At 39.7% G+C, this 15,216-nt stretch overlaps 1 protein-coding gene across 5 annotated transcripts in view; it reads left to right on the forward strand.

The window, feature by feature from the left end:
• Positions 1-15,216, forward strand: part of INO80 (INO80 complex ATPase subunit) — a 73,000-nt gene that overhangs the window by 34,138 nt on the left and 23,646 nt on the right. For all 5 annotated transcript variants that reach the window (XM_071744732.1, XM_071744733.1, XM_071744736.1 and 2 more), the window contains exons 22-26: positions 522-589; positions 1,466-1,559; positions 2,857-3,031; positions 8,321-8,461; positions 12,946-13,171. In XM_071744732.1, coding sequence (XP_071600833.1) covers positions 522-589; positions 1,466-1,559; positions 2,857-3,031; positions 8,321-8,461; positions 12,946-13,171 — 704 coding nt within the window. The remainder of the gene's footprint in view (positions 1-521; positions 590-1,465; positions 1,560-2,856; positions 3,032-8,320; positions 8,462-12,945; positions 13,172-15,216) is intronic.

Below are 15,216 nucleotides of genomic sequence, written 5' to 3' on the forward strand. Positions count from 1 at the left end.
TGATATGTAATAGAATTAAGCTTTAAAAGTTCTTTAAAAAAAAAAGCAACCACAACTGTTTTCCCTTCAGTAATTCTCATGTTTAAGGAAGCTATCAGTATCTGTTGTAACGTGGCATATCATGAGCATCTGCTAGTGTCTTGACAGCTTTTAATGTTTAGTTTGGATGAACAGAAGCTGCCTGAGTGCAGTTTACTCTTTTCCCTGACTATGGCAATTCCTGATTTGTTTGCATATAGTCATGAGGAATGCTCAGGCCACAGATGAGAGCCATGTTTGAAGATGAGACTCAGTGTTTTACAGCACAAAATGCCATCCCAGAACAAGGGTCTGTCTCAGTGTCAAATGAACAATGGTGCACGTGGACTGATGATGCTTTTCTCCATGCAATTACAGATATCCAGAGTGCTGAAATACTTAGAATGAAGTACTGAGCTCTGGTTTTCTGCTGATTGTGTGACTGAATGTTATCTGTGTTAATACCTTCTTAGTGACTTTGGTTTTGTTGCTTTCATTTTCAGGTGGTTACGGATTTTACTTTCCCCTTTTGCACCAGACCACATCCAGCAGTCTCTCTTCCATAGGAAGGGTAGGTTTGCAGTCCTGGGAAGCAAGCTGGGCTGCACACTTGCATGTAATGTTTTAATATTTCTACTTTAGGGGGAAGGATTGAGATGCCAGATCAATTAATCTGTGGAGATAATCTGATTAGAGCTTGTTAGAGTTGTGTTAGCATTTGTAGTCATACATATATTTCACTTGCTCAGTGAGGAAAGGATGGAAGCAGCTGGAAGAATAATCTATGGACAATTGTTATTTAGTCACTACTACCATTAAAGAAAAATAATTTTGATAATATAATTTTTATGTAGAAGTTAGAAAATAAATGTAATAGTATTGGGGATATATGGTAGACATGGATGGGCCTGAAAGGCTTTCTTTCTGAACAGTGGAACATACACCTGGCAGTTTAACCATCATCCTCACCATGCTTGTTGCATCCTTATGCCCATTCTCACATTCCCCTATCAATTCCTACATCACTTCCCAGCCTGTTTGACTGAGTGGCTGGTGAGAAGGCACAGGTTTCCCAGGCATCTTGAGGTATGGGTGTTCTGATCTGCCATCTGGCAGGTACACGTTTGGATTGTCAAACAGGAACACTGCATGTTGATTCTTAGTAGGTGAAATTAATGTCCTTTACTGGTTTTCTGGCCTAGAACAAACTTGTCTTTCTTGGCAAATGCCATTCTCTTGCCCAGAATGGACTGAAAGTTCACTGGAGTCAGGCAAGGGTGACACTAATACTACATTTTCAGTATTTCAAGAAGATCTAGGTTAAATACACCAAGATATGTTGTATGTCATATAATGTGTCCCTTGAATTGAGGAAGCTGGCTTACTGTTTTCAGTAATGACTGTCTGTGGAATATGTTCACCTGACTTCAGTGTTTCTGTGACCCAGGCATCAATGAAGAAAGCTGTTTCTCTTTCCTCCGGTTTATTGATGTCTCTCCAGCAGAAATGGCAAACCTCATGAATCAGGGACATTTAGCCAGGTGAGGACAACTTTCTGTCTTTTCTCCCTCTTCTAGTAGCTACAGGAAAAACCACAGGTGATAGGGACTCAAGCACAAGTCCTGTGAGGAGAGGCTGAGGGAGCTGGGGGTGTTGAGGCTGGAGAAGAGGAGGCTCAGGGGAGACCTCATCACTCTCTCCAACTCCCTGAAAGGAGGTTGGAGCCAGGGGGGGGTTGGGCTCTTTTCCCAGGCAACTCTCAGCAAGACAAGAGGGCACAAGAGGTCTCAAGTTGTGCCAGGGGAGGTTTAGGTTGGACATTAGAAAGAATTTCTTTAGGGAGAGGGTGATCAGGCATTGGAATGGGCTGCCCAGGGAAGGGGTGGATTCTCCATCCCTGGAGATATTTCAAAAGAGCCTGGATGTGGCACTCAGTGCCATGGGCTGGGAACTGCAGCGGGAGTGGATCAAGGGTTGGACTTGATGATCTCTGAGGTCCCTTCCAACCCAGCCCATTCTATGATTCTATGATTCTATATTTAGAGGCATCTCTCTGTAAACCTGCATTTTCTTTGCCTCCTAATATTATCAATTATCTGTCACTACCTAGTACTATACTACCTTCTAGTGTGGAATAAGCTTGTGCTGTTATAGTTGTTCATCAGCTCCAAGCTGTGTTGTCTACTTTCCACATGTCCTATTTTTAATATGGAATGGAATTCCAAGGTTAGGATTGTGGATTTTTAGCACTGTGAGCTGCATTATCTTGGAAAGGGACGTGATTTGTTTGAGGTACCCTGGAATGGGCAGTGCTTTGACTGAAGTTAGGTAGTGATAGTAAGAAATTTGAGATTAAAAGCAAGTCTTTGTTAATAAATAAAGGTGTTCTGCTTAGGGCTTTGTAAGTAATCTTCTGTTGCTGTGGTTATTTTGGACTGCCATTTCTTATCTGTGTTTCAAAAACAATACAGGTTTCTCTTGATCTGACAATCATCTTTATGATTAATTCTGTTTGTTGAGCAAGTCGTGAATAATTTATATAAGGAGCAGTTTATAGAGAAGTCAGAGTGCAGTTTTAAGTAGCAGTGGATAATTAGGGCTTTAAGCTTTTAACTTAAGTGCTTCAAAGTGTGTTCTGATTTAGTCATTTAGATTCAGTTAAGCCCTCTTAGAAAAAGTATCAAGAGGAGTAATACAATTGGAAGATGCCTAGCAAAATTTTCTTTAAATCAGGGTGCTCTAAGGCTGAAATTCTAAAAAAACAGGTATGTTGTAAATTCACTCAAGCTTTTCTTTCATGAAGCAGTGCATAAACACAAGTGCTGTGCTTTGTTTCAGATGGTTAGCTCTTTTCCTGTCTCTGAAGGCATCCTACAGGCTCCATCACAGGCGTTTCTGGGTGGAACCAGAAGGGGAGAAGCAGCAGGAGTCGTGTCTGAGGAACAGGGATTTTTTGCTTGATGTAAATTTCCCACTGTCTTTCCCTAACTTGCACAGCTGCACTTTGCTTCAGGTAAGCAAAATTTCTGTGTTGGGGAGACAGTAGCCCAGGAGTGAAATGATGAAAACCCTTTCTACCCCTAAAACAGGAAAGCAAGCCTGGAAACAGGATGACTTTATTATATGCTTTACTAGACATAAGGGGTGAAGGTCAGAGTGCTGAACAGAAAAATAGTGTGACTCTTCTGTGTGGTGACACTTCAAAATTCACTATAAAAAATAAGCTGAATTAGAAGTCATAAAATGTTACTGGAGGAATGGAACTAGACTCATGATTTGTCAGGGTTGTATTCTACTTGTAAGCATAAGAGTTTTTCTAGTGTTCCTCTACATGTAAGTTGCTAGTTTTCTTACTGAAACCAATTTTTTTCTTAAATTCAATACATTGCTGCAGCAACTGGGGAAAGCAGAGACTTGAGCCTAGCAGTGTTTCAGAGTTGAAGGACAGGCATTATTATCAATTGTCTTTCTCTGAAATTCACTTCTGCTTAAGAAGTGTTCATCTTACTGTGCAGTGCAAGGTTATTTTCTCTAATTTTTTTACCTGGGATTTATATGAAGGTTTTGTTTTTTCATTACTAAAATGCTGAGTTATGTTGAACCTCCATGGATTCATTTCACTGGGAAGTAAGTTCAGAGAAGTGCTAGGACAGTAGGAAAGCATCTTAGGGCAGTTAGCAGATATACAGTACAAAAACCCTTCCTGAAACAGTGACATCATGCCAGATTTCTCTAGGGAATATTGCTTCTGGTCATGAGTGTGGCAGGGGAAAGAAGATAGCCTGAATTTGGTTGAATAGTGTGTGGAGGAAGTGAAACTGAAGACATAGAAGCAGTAGGAAGCCAACTTTGGGCTTGGTGTCATGTTTTGCAGTGTTAACAGCAAAGCCACCAAAATGAGTCCTGCTTGTTACCAAACAAAGAGCAGGCCAGCTGAGTGTAAGTTGGTTAACTCTGCCTGTGCTGGTTTTTACATATTCTGTGTTTCTGTATCTAGCTTGCTAAAATATCCTCTATGGATTTTCTCTCAGTTAGTTTGTTTTTTTTTAAGATTACACTCACCTGTCTGTATAATGCTGATTTCTGACACTGTGCTGGCAACATACTATATTGTAGCTTTGTCCTCTGATTGGTATGGTTAAGGAAAGCTTGGGTTGTGTAAAAAATGCTGAAGTCTGTGAGGGAGGGGAAGGTAGAACCAGAAGTTGTATGCCCTTCCAGAAGTAGCATTCATTTTTACATGTGTAGGAATACAGTGTAGATTTTTACATAGCCTTTGGGTATAAATATTAAAATGAAAGTGGTCATATTTTCTTAAAGAACAGATGGTGAGTTAACGTTGTAGATATTAAATATAAGATGTGGAAAATGTACATGTAGGTTTTCAAATTAACAGTGAAATACAAAGTATTCAAATAGGCTACAAACCCACCCTCACCATGAAGTAGTGATATGTTTAAGTCTATTAAACATATACTTTGGTTTCTCCAGATAATTTCTGTTATTTGAGAAAGTTATTATTTGTACCTCAGTGCTGTGACTGGGGTAACTAGTGACCAGTATAACCAGTACCTTCCACATAGAAAAGAGCAAGCTGAGGACCAAAGTTCATTAGTGTGTGCAAGACAGTGCAGCACATTTATAACCACAGTAAATCTAAAGGAAGTTTAAGCCTGTAATTAAGACAAAACTGTTTTCTGACCTGCATATTGGACAACTTATCACCTAAAGTCACTTCAAAAAATGTTTGCAGTGATTTGTTTGCAAGTTTACATACTGTGCATCTCAAAAAATAAAAAGTTCAAAACTAAAGGTAGAGTTGAAAAATAAATTGCCTTTTGCATGCCCATCTTTTAACAGCAGGCATTGTGGCAAGTGAAAACGAACTCACTTTTTTATCTTAGCCCAAATTCTAGGAACTTTCAGTGCAAAATTCCCTGATGCTTCCTCTAGGGATTCATAACGTGTAGAGGTTGACAAAGGGGAAAAACAGAGGAAAAAGGAAATGATAGAAATCTTGAAAGGCTTCTCTTAACTACTCAGATGAACATTTCCTATATAAGAGACAAACTATGAAAATAAGTTAGTAGACAAAAAAAGCACTTACCTTAATTTCAGAAAGATTAATTAAAAGTAATGTCTGCCTAAAAATAGTATGAGTTTCTTCATGTAAACACAGAAGTCCTTTACAGTGTGAGGTCTTTTCATTCCTCTTACTCAGCATGGGTAATTAATTTGTATATGATTATTTAAATTAATATAAAATAGATGAGATGAACCCTTCTCTCATTCTTTTCCTAATTTTCCTTATATTAAAAAAATAGTGTTGTTAAGCTTAAGATATTGGTAGCAATCATCCATATTTATGTGCAGCTCTGTTAGCAATACAGGAAAGCCTCTTCCAACACTTATCTTGGATTGCATGGTTGCAGTAGAAGTATATTCATTTTTTTTTCATATTTTTTAACGATCCTTCTCTTTTGCTTCTCCAATAAAGTGTGATCTGTTTCAGAGCTGTGGCTGTCTCCAATTCTGCAACCTTATCCCATGTATATAAAGCCTTATACCTTATTTCCATGTATGTCACTGAAGGGAAGTTGGTTTCTGCTGTCCCTGTTCTATCTGGTGCCTGCTTTGTTAATGAATACTTCATGGCTGTGTATGTCAGAGAATTCAGGCAGGGGTGTTTATGTGACCTGCTTATAATTTGTACACAGAAAACATAATGCTGAAATCCAGATTAATGCCTGTGAGTTACTTCAAATACTGTGTGCTTACAAAAATATTATTTTTCTCTTATTTTGGATACCATCTTGGTAGTTTTTCTTTGTGTCTTTCTGCATTCCTTTAACTGGTCTGAAGCCATCTTCAACACTGGCTTCCACAAGAGAACTAAATAACAAACTTGCATAGGTTTGGAATTATATTTTGCTAGCTTCCTGTCCTTTTCTTTTACTCTCACTTTCCAGGAAATAAAGTTAGTCAACATCTCTGACAACCAGGCCACACACAGTCAGTACCTTAATTCTTGTTGTTGTAACTTACTGGAAACCTTTTGTGACTGCATACTGAGCTGATTCCTTGTTGTAAAACCACCCATACGCCCAGCATCTGGGACAGGGTTGGGGAAAACTTTGAGATAAAGCAGTTATTCTCAGTTTGTGTAGTAGGCAGCTGGTTCAGAGACAAGTCACTTGACCTTGCTGTCCTTTTGTTACTCCCAACCACTAAATCCTGCCTCTCCTGGTGTAGGTTTGCACTGCAATAGGGAAGAACACTTCCCTATTTTCCTGTCAGCTGGATTTGTTCTCTGATCAGAAGCTCAGCTAAATATGCTTGTGGAGGGGTGTGACAGGTGACTAAACTAGCAGCAAAAGTGACACAACTGTGTCATGGGGAGAGACACCTCTTCTTTGGTAGCAGTGCTGGTCTTTGCTGCCACTGTTTCTGGTCATCATATGAGTAACCCAGCATTTCCATCTGTCATCCACAGCCATGAAAACCCAGCCTTGTATGGCCCACTCTGCTGTCTCAGCACATGGCCTGTTTTACCAGGTGGTGAAATGGAGCACAAAACTAAAAACTAACTTGGAGTGCAGGGGTGAGGGTTTGTTTTCATCCTGGTCAGCACCTTAATGAACAGAGACAGCTTGAAAGGCCAAGAAGAAGGAGGTCTGCTGGGACAAGCCTTAACACGTAAAGCAGTTGTTGATTAAGAATTGCTGGCTGTGTAAGAGCCTGGTTTTGGGGTGACTGCACATTATCCAGAGTACCCCAAGCTTTGACATGTGATTTTTAGCCCTGATGAATGTCAGTGGAAGGCTCTTGTCAGCTCTTACTGCTCTTACCTTACAGGGGAGCAGATGTTCAGTCAGAGGATGAGCTTCCTTTTTGCCAGCTCCAGACCACAAGTCCCACTGGTAGCAGCTGAAAAACCCACTTACATGCTAGGATTGATTGTATTTCTAGATAGTTTTTCTTCCTTGTCAGCAGGTTCCAAATATTCTGTGCTAACCATCTGCATCTTGCCCAGTGCACCTACTTCTGCAGATACAAAGGGCCTGGAATTGATGATATATCATAGACTACTGCTGTGGATGTTTTCTAGCATTTTTTGACAAATATATGAATGTGTATATCCAGTGTATGACATGATATACAAGGTGTCTGCTTCTATGATGTACCAGGTGCTTAGAACTTCAAACACTGGGATTTTAGGAAGTTGAGAGGATATGTGAAATAAAAGTAGCATGCAGTTAATTTTTGTCCACTGGGATCTGGGCCATAACAATGCCAAAGCTTTTAAATAGTTAACACTTTACTGAAGTGAATTGCTAGAATTGTCAGGAGGGCACATCCTGTGATCCTATGGCAGTGAGAAGTTTATACCTCTTAATGCCTGATTATCTTTTTGTTGCTTTTTTCCTGCAGTATGCAGAGTAATGCTCTGCATACTATAGGAGCCAGTTAAATATAAAAATATATAGCAGTTGGTTGATACAAATACAGGAGAGTCAGATTAAAAACTACATAGCAAAAATAGTTTAGTCTCTAAGCATTTTATTTCATTGTTTGATACAGCTATTCATAATAAAAAAACCTCATAATACATGACAAGCAAGTTTTTTTCTGTAATTTTTCTGTGTGGAGTATCTTCAAAAAGCTCTCCTTTGAAATGCAGTGTCTTCTCATCACTCCTGCTTTTGGGTCAAGGCATTTTTCTGTATCAAAAGGACATTGATACACCTGTAGCCAGTTCCAGGGTCTGGTGTGTTTGTATGTGTGAGTACCCATGCTAGCACCTTGAAAATGTTCACCATAAAATTTAGAGGCATTTTGCACAAGAAAGGAGGAGAATGTTGGAAAAGGTAGAAGTCCAAGGATATTAATCCAGTCTCACTTAGTCTTAATTTTTTTCTCTGCCAAATTTTGTTTTACCAGAGCTTTAGAGTACATAAAGGAGTAGCTACAAAACAGCTTGAGAATCAGACCCCCTAGAATATTCCCACACTTCCTTTATTGTGAAAGCTAAAGTCAAAATGTTCCAAGAAGGAAAAACTTATTTCTGGTTTCAACTGAGTGTAAAAGCAAGTAGTGATACTGGGTATTCTGATTTTACCATTTCAGGATATGAATGTTCTGATAATTGCTCAAAGATCCTGTAGAAGTTGTGTAGAGCTTTCTTTTTGAAAAAAGTATTTGTTGGATGTCGTTCACCTGTCTTTCTCATGGGTAGTCACAAGATTTAAGAGGAGTTTTTTCTTAAGACTGAGTAACTTTCTGATTTGAATTTTGTTTTCAGAACCTTGTGTTCAGTAGCCACTGTAAAGCAGTTACTGGCCATTCAGATCATGTCATACATAGAAGGAGATCAGCTACCTCATGTGTACGGTGCTGCCAGGTGACTGAGCTGCCATCCTTCCTGTGCATTGCCAGCCCACGGGTAAGCCCAACTTTCAGCTTAAATTATGTGTTTTCTGTTGTGTTTTCAACCTTGTTAGAGCTGTGTCTTAGGAATTGAATGATGTATTACTTTTTTTTGGTTGGAAAAAGCTGTTGTGAGGAGATCCTTTTGCTACTGTATTCAATAGTGTGGTTTTTTTCATAGGGAAAGTGACTCTAATATGTACTGAAGGGAAAAGGAAAGTTGTAAGATGCACCCAACAGGGGTTATTTTGAGATATGTAGATTTCACTTTCTTTTCCTAATACCAAAACCAGCAAAGTTACAGAAGAGATTGTCAAATAGATTATTCCCCAGTAATCTAAGGGGGTGATGTAGGTATATGAACAGAATGAGGTGATTGCTTGTTTGACTCTTGGTGACATAAGGGGACTGAGAAGCAATGCATTTTTGAAAAGGATGTTTATTTTCTGTCACTGTGTTAGATTCTGTTCCAAAAAGGAAATACCAAATTACATTATATAAGGATTACTCAAGTTGGCATTTTCTTTATCTTTTGGATATGAAGTGGTTCTGCTTGGGATTGTCCATTAGCTGTTAACTGGATTTTGAAATTACTTCAGCTGAAGTTTCCCAGGCTGACACAAGGGACCTTTGTAAGTCTGTGGCTGTCATTTTTGTTCCATGTTGTTGGATCATGACAAAGCTGGAAAAAACATATTAGCAGGCCATCCCAATGCCATATTCTTTAGTAACTTTTGATGTTATTGCTGTAGGCTTAACCAAATGGGGGCTGCATGTGGAAGAGCCCCCTCAAATGGAGGAGGAAGGGCAACAAGTAATATTGTGCTTACTGCCTACCTGCAGCTCCTTGAGCTGAATTCATCTCTGCCTGCAGCTCCAGGGGCCAGGAATCCAACTGGGTTCTCAAAAGTCATGTATCACCTCCAAGTCCCAACATACTACCTGAGGCAAGAGCAAGCAAATACTCTGAGAGTAAACTGTGCAAGCCATTTCTTCAGATTCTTTGCCCTTGGTGCTTAAATTTGCATTGTGGATGAGTATGTTCAGGACTGCTTATGCATTAGGAAGGGAGGAGAGGGGTTTAGAAAGCCATGTGGGATGAGAAATATGAGAAGAGACATAGCTGATATTTATTCTAGTGAGTAAAAGTCACTGTAGCTTGGCTTGTGTATAAAAGTGATTAGGTGGAGGCATGGCTTTTTGTTTCTAGGAGTACAAAGACTGAATTTTATGCTTGTTAGCAACTTAAGGCAGATGTGTACAAGATCTGAAACAGCAGAAAGAGCACATAGGCTCCCAGAAACTTTTGTTGTTTGACCTGTGAGGAATTTTAGGAAGTTAATGGAGCAAATGATAGAAATAGGAGAATATGTTTATGTAGCAGCTGGGGGTCAGGGTGTATTAGTGGGGGGGGAAGGGGCTATAGTGTTGCAGTTGTCTTCCTATGCAGGCAGTTTTTAAAAACTGTCATGACAAGAAGAAAAGAAGAAGAACATGAACAAACTTGCATGGAAGACTTTTTTTGACCTGTTTCAGAAATATCTTGGATTTGCTTGCCAAGCCATATAAAAGATGCAGAGCTCTACCCTAAAAAATGTTTGTATGCACTTCAAGTGTGGACCTGACAGTAAAGAGAGCCTGATGTTCTCAGATATCAGGCAGTGATACACAGGAATTCTTCCTACATGGAAAGATTTATTCTTGTTAATGTGAAAAATTGTGCTGAGGCACACAGTTGGTCTGAAGGTTGTCTCTTACCAGCTCTTCCTTTAGGTGAGGTTTTAGTAAAATACAGCTTGTAGAATTTTATGATGTGACTTTATTTTTCCTTAATAAATTAGTGTACAAATCTCCATCTTGAATGCATTGGATAAGCTATGTTTCTGTCTATAAATTAGCCCACTGTTTTCTGTGGAGTGGCTGACAGCCCTAGGTGTCCTGGAAATAAATGTGACAGGTTGTCTGTTCCTGAAAGACTTCTTCATCCAGTGCATCCAGTGCAGGAAAATTAACTGAGATGATAATAGTGCCTTTTAAAAGGAACAACCCAAGTCTGTAAGCATCAGGGTGGTGTTACATCCATGTTCAGGCAACAAAACTTGAAACACGAGAGGTTTTGCCCTCTCCCACGAAAGACAGTCCTGCAGTCCATGCTCTGACTGCAGATGGCAGTACAAGATAGCCAGCAACCCCAGTAGCATCTGTTCAGTCCAGGGAATGAATACAAAGTCATTCTTAACACAGCCCCTTTCAGTTTACATTGTTTCATGTGCCTGTCTGCATAGCCAATCTGATTTTAAAGTAGCTCTTGGCATCCTGCAAAAACAAGAGCATTACCATTATTGCTAAGATTTTGGATGCCTTTTTAAATTTTATTTTTGTTTTTTTAAGTTGTGCTTATCAATCTGCATAAACAGTTGATTTGCCTTTGCACAAGTAAGGCTGTGAGGTTAATTTCTTCCTTTGGGAATAACTCCTTTAAGACAGGAGTGGACCACGTGTTTCCTCTACACAGGTCTTCCTTGTTAACTTTGAGTTAGCTGGTAAATGTTCAAAGAGCAGCCAGCATATAATATATGTCAGTCTGTCCTGACTTATGAGTTGCTCCCTTCATCTGACAGTTCTAAAGTACAAGCTTTAAAACATTTGATATTTAAACTATTTTATTGCTTATCATTTAGTTAAGCCATTAAAATATTTTGATTTGCATGATATGTTTATATATATATATATATTTATATGCACATATGTAGCAGTTAATTATATCATGCCAGAGTAAGTTGGAACAACAAATTCATCTTCCTTCAAATACATAAAAGCTTTTTCACTTCAATACAAAGATAGTTCTTTCACTGTGTGTAATGTTTCAGTTGTCCCATTATCAGACCCTTTCTTGATTCTCCAGACACTCAGCTGCTCACTGATGAACATCAAGCCATACAGATTCCCATACTCTTCCTTCCTATGCAGCTCTGTCTCCTTTTTTAAGATGTGAAAACTTTCACAAGTTTTGATTTCCTTTGTGTTTCTTTTCATTTCATTGTTTTTCATAGTCCCCCAGATATTGTGGTCATTTTACACTCTGTTAGGATTCATGACAAGGTTTTCATCTCCCATAAATTTAAATGGATGATCTTTTTTTAATTTTACTTCTGAAACAAAAGCAACAATTACTTCTAAAGTAATGATACGTTTGTTTCCTGTAATGTTGAAGAAACCTATAAAGCATTGCCAATTTATAATTTGTTATAAACCCATACTGTAAAGTCTAACATTAAATTGTAGTTTCATTTTTTGAGTCCACAACACATAGAAAATGAAAGTTTCTACTAACTTTCTGTTGTAAGCATGGTTATAAATGCCTTTTGGAAACACTTACCTCACAGTGCTGGCCCCAGACAGACTTGTATTCAGAAAAGATACAAAGAAGTTGGTGATTTGCAATTTATTGGAAAGATTCTTGTGCTAGATAGTGAATTGTTGTGTATTTGTATTTGCATTAAAGTGTTATGGCTTAACTCTTGGTGAAGTATATGAAGAAAAACCCATCAGAGTAGGTTGTTCTGGGATGTACCATGGCTTGGTTCTGCTTTTGTTTTTTATTACTTCAGTATCTTGAAGTTGTCCCTTACTCTGGTAAGCAAAAGATAGAAGAGAAAGCTATGGACTGTGTGAAGGACATCCTTGGCTGCTGGAACTGCCTCTTTACTCCTTTTACTTGAGAATTTTACAGCCATCAGTGCACATCTGTCTGGCTAATGTGGCCCTTCCACTCTCTGTCCAGGTTGGAGTGGATGTGGCAGAGCTCCAGGGTGTGTGTGGTTCAAGTGATTAAGCAGTTCCAGAATAGCTCACACAGTGTGAAATTGGAGTTCCTGGGTTTGCAGCACTGGTCTGTCCAGCTGGGCTGTAAATGCTGAAGCAGGTAATAGGGCAAGGGATTCATACAATGGCCAGAAGAAAAATATCACCCTGTGCTCACTTGCACTGTTTCTGTGGCCTCTTCCTGTTCAAATCTACGGTCAAAAAATGAGCTGTTCCAAACCAGGGCTGTTAACCCTGTTAATTTTTTCCTTTTATGTTTATTTATCTTCTAATTTTAAATTATCATATGAATTTCTGTTAAAGACAGTGTGTAAATCTCACCTCTGTTAGGTAAATACTTCGTTGTGAAGGGCAAAAATTAAAATAAATCTAGGGAAATGAGAGTGCAGCAAGGATATTACTCTTTTACTTTCAGCATGGCTGCCAGTTGGTACAAGACAAGGTTTATCAAAAGGAATCCAGGCTGTGCCTGATCATTCACAGGTATTTTTTTGTGCTGTGTGGGCACGTTGCACCTTTGCTTATTTTAAGCCAGCCTGAGATTATTTTCCATTTGTACCTATCAGCAAGGATTTGCCTTTTTGGATTTGATGCTGTAGAAAAGTAGCTGGACTCTGGGGTTTTGGGAATGAGGGGAAATCTGAAGAAGAATATTGATGATTATTGTACTTGTAGGTAACAGCTGTGCCACTGGAATTCTACTGCAACGACCGGAGTGCGGAATACGAGCGCAGGGCACTGAAGGAGGGAGGAAGCCTTGAAGCAAAGCAGTGTGTGCTCAATGGAGCCCCTGAGCTAGCAGCTGCCTGGCTGAAGCAAAGCTCCCAGTTCTTTCCAGAGTCTCCAGGAGGGCTCTTAGGGATCAGGCCTCAGAATGGATGGTCTTTTATCAGGATACCAGGTAAGTTTGGATGTTGTCGTGGAATAGAGGTTAGATCAATAAGGTCACTTACTCTTCAGTGGTAATTATGCTTCATTATGGGCTTTTGGGAGGATGAAGGTGATGGTGTGGTGGTTTTTCCTCCTGAGTGGAAAGTAACCCTGGTTTCTTGAAATACACTGTGATTTCACATCCTCTGTCATGAGTAAAGCTGTCAGTGGGTACTGAACAAGTCTAGTGCAACCTTTTCTGATGCATACAAATCTCTCTTAGCACATCAGCCCTGCAAACGACTGAAAAGAGATGAATTTGCTTATTAAAACACAGTCTACTCTGCAAAATGAGTATGGTTTTGAGTTTGGAGATAGGAAGATTAAAGGAAAAGTAACAGTCAAATCTTGCCACCTAGTATGTTGGAAGACTTTGTATTGACTTAGGAGATCTTCTGTTGATCTTCATTATGAAAGGGTAGACATTACTTGTAACAGTCTCCTGTGAGAAGGATGAGTTTGGGGACCAAGTTTAGAGAAAATTGGCCTGGAAAATAAGGCATGAGGGATGTACTGAGTTTCAATTGGAATAAAAAAGACAGAGTTAAATTTCCTGGAAAAGTGGAGAAGAAATACCAGTGTACTGGTAAAGCAAGTGAATTTTATTTTTTCCTAGAATTAGACTAAAGTTGTCCAGGATTTTCCAGACTTTGACTGCAGATAACTGCAGTGATTTCCATGGGCACACTCTTGCTGTTGGAAGATGGTCCTAAGCTGTGAGCAGAATTTTGCAGAAAGTACTAGAGATCTGAGAGATAGCCAAGAGGAAAAACAGCTTACACTGCCAGATCCTAAGTTATTCCCAGACCCTTTTGGGTCAAGGATGTTTGGCAGGGGAAGTTAGTACAGTAAAAGGAAAATGGTCTTTTGCTTGCTGCAATTGATTTAAGAAGGTACCTCAGAAGTACTAGGAGTCATTTGAAGCAAATGCATGTTTATATGTGTGTAATGGAGAAACAGCTTTTCATGAGCTTGCACTGAATTAATGTTCAGTGACAGCTGATGGATTTATAGTTTCTTCAGGAATTCATTGAATTGTTTATCTGTTATTTGGAATCAGAAGATGAATCACTGTAGCAGGAAGGAAATGGCAAAGGGATTAATTATGATTGAAAGTATGGGTAGAGAAAAGAAGAGTGGCCAATGTAGAACAGAGTTCTGAATTCTCTTGAAAAGACTTCCATTTTAAGCTGGTGATTCTGTCTTCTGCAAGAATTTGTAGAGGAATGAGGATGGGGTACAAGAAGCTTACAGGAGTGAATAAATAGATGCAAGGTTAGGCAAGTTGTCAGAGCACAGCAAAGAATTTGGTTGAGATGAATCTGTTATGTAAAGCTGGCTTAATTTATGAGGTGTAGGAGCTGAAACTTGATTTAATAAAAAGTAGTTTTGTACAGCTATGTTTTAATTAGGTGGAAAGTAGCATTCAAACCTAAACTTTAACAGAAGAACACATGCCACAACAAGGCAGCTGTGTTTATACTGAGTCCTGTGTCCAGTTCTGGGCCCCTCAGTTTTGGAAGGAGATTGAGGTGCTGGAGCAGGTCCAAAGGAGGCAACTGGGCTGGTGAAGGGACTCGAGCACAGATCCTATGAGGAGAGGCTGAGGGAGCTGGGGGTGTTGAGGCTGGAGAAGAGGAGGCTCAGGGGAGACCTCATCACTCTCTCCAACTCCCTGAAAGGAGGTTGGAGCCAGGGGGGGGTTGGGCTCTTTTCCCAGGCAACTCTCAGCAAGACAAGAGGGCACAAGAGGTCTCAAGTTGTGCCAGGGGAGGTTTAGGTTGGACATTAGAAAGAATTTCTTTCTGGAGAGGGTGATCAGACACTGGAATGGGCTGCCCAGGGAAGGGGTGGATTCTCCATCCCTGGAGATATTTCAAAAGAGCCTGGATGTGGCACTCAGTGCCATGGGCTGGGAACTGCAGCGGGAGTGGATCAAGGGTTGGACTTGATGAGCTCTGAGGTCCCTTCCAACCCAGCCCATTCTAGGATTCTATGATTCTATGATATGGGCAG

The sequence above is a fragment of the Heliangelus exortis genome, chromosome 5, assembly GCF_036169615.1.
Source record: "Heliangelus exortis chromosome 5, bHelExo1.hap1, whole genome shotgun sequence".
Classification (NCBI taxonomy): Eukaryota; Metazoa; Chordata; class Aves; order Apodiformes; family Trochilidae; genus Heliangelus; species Heliangelus exortis.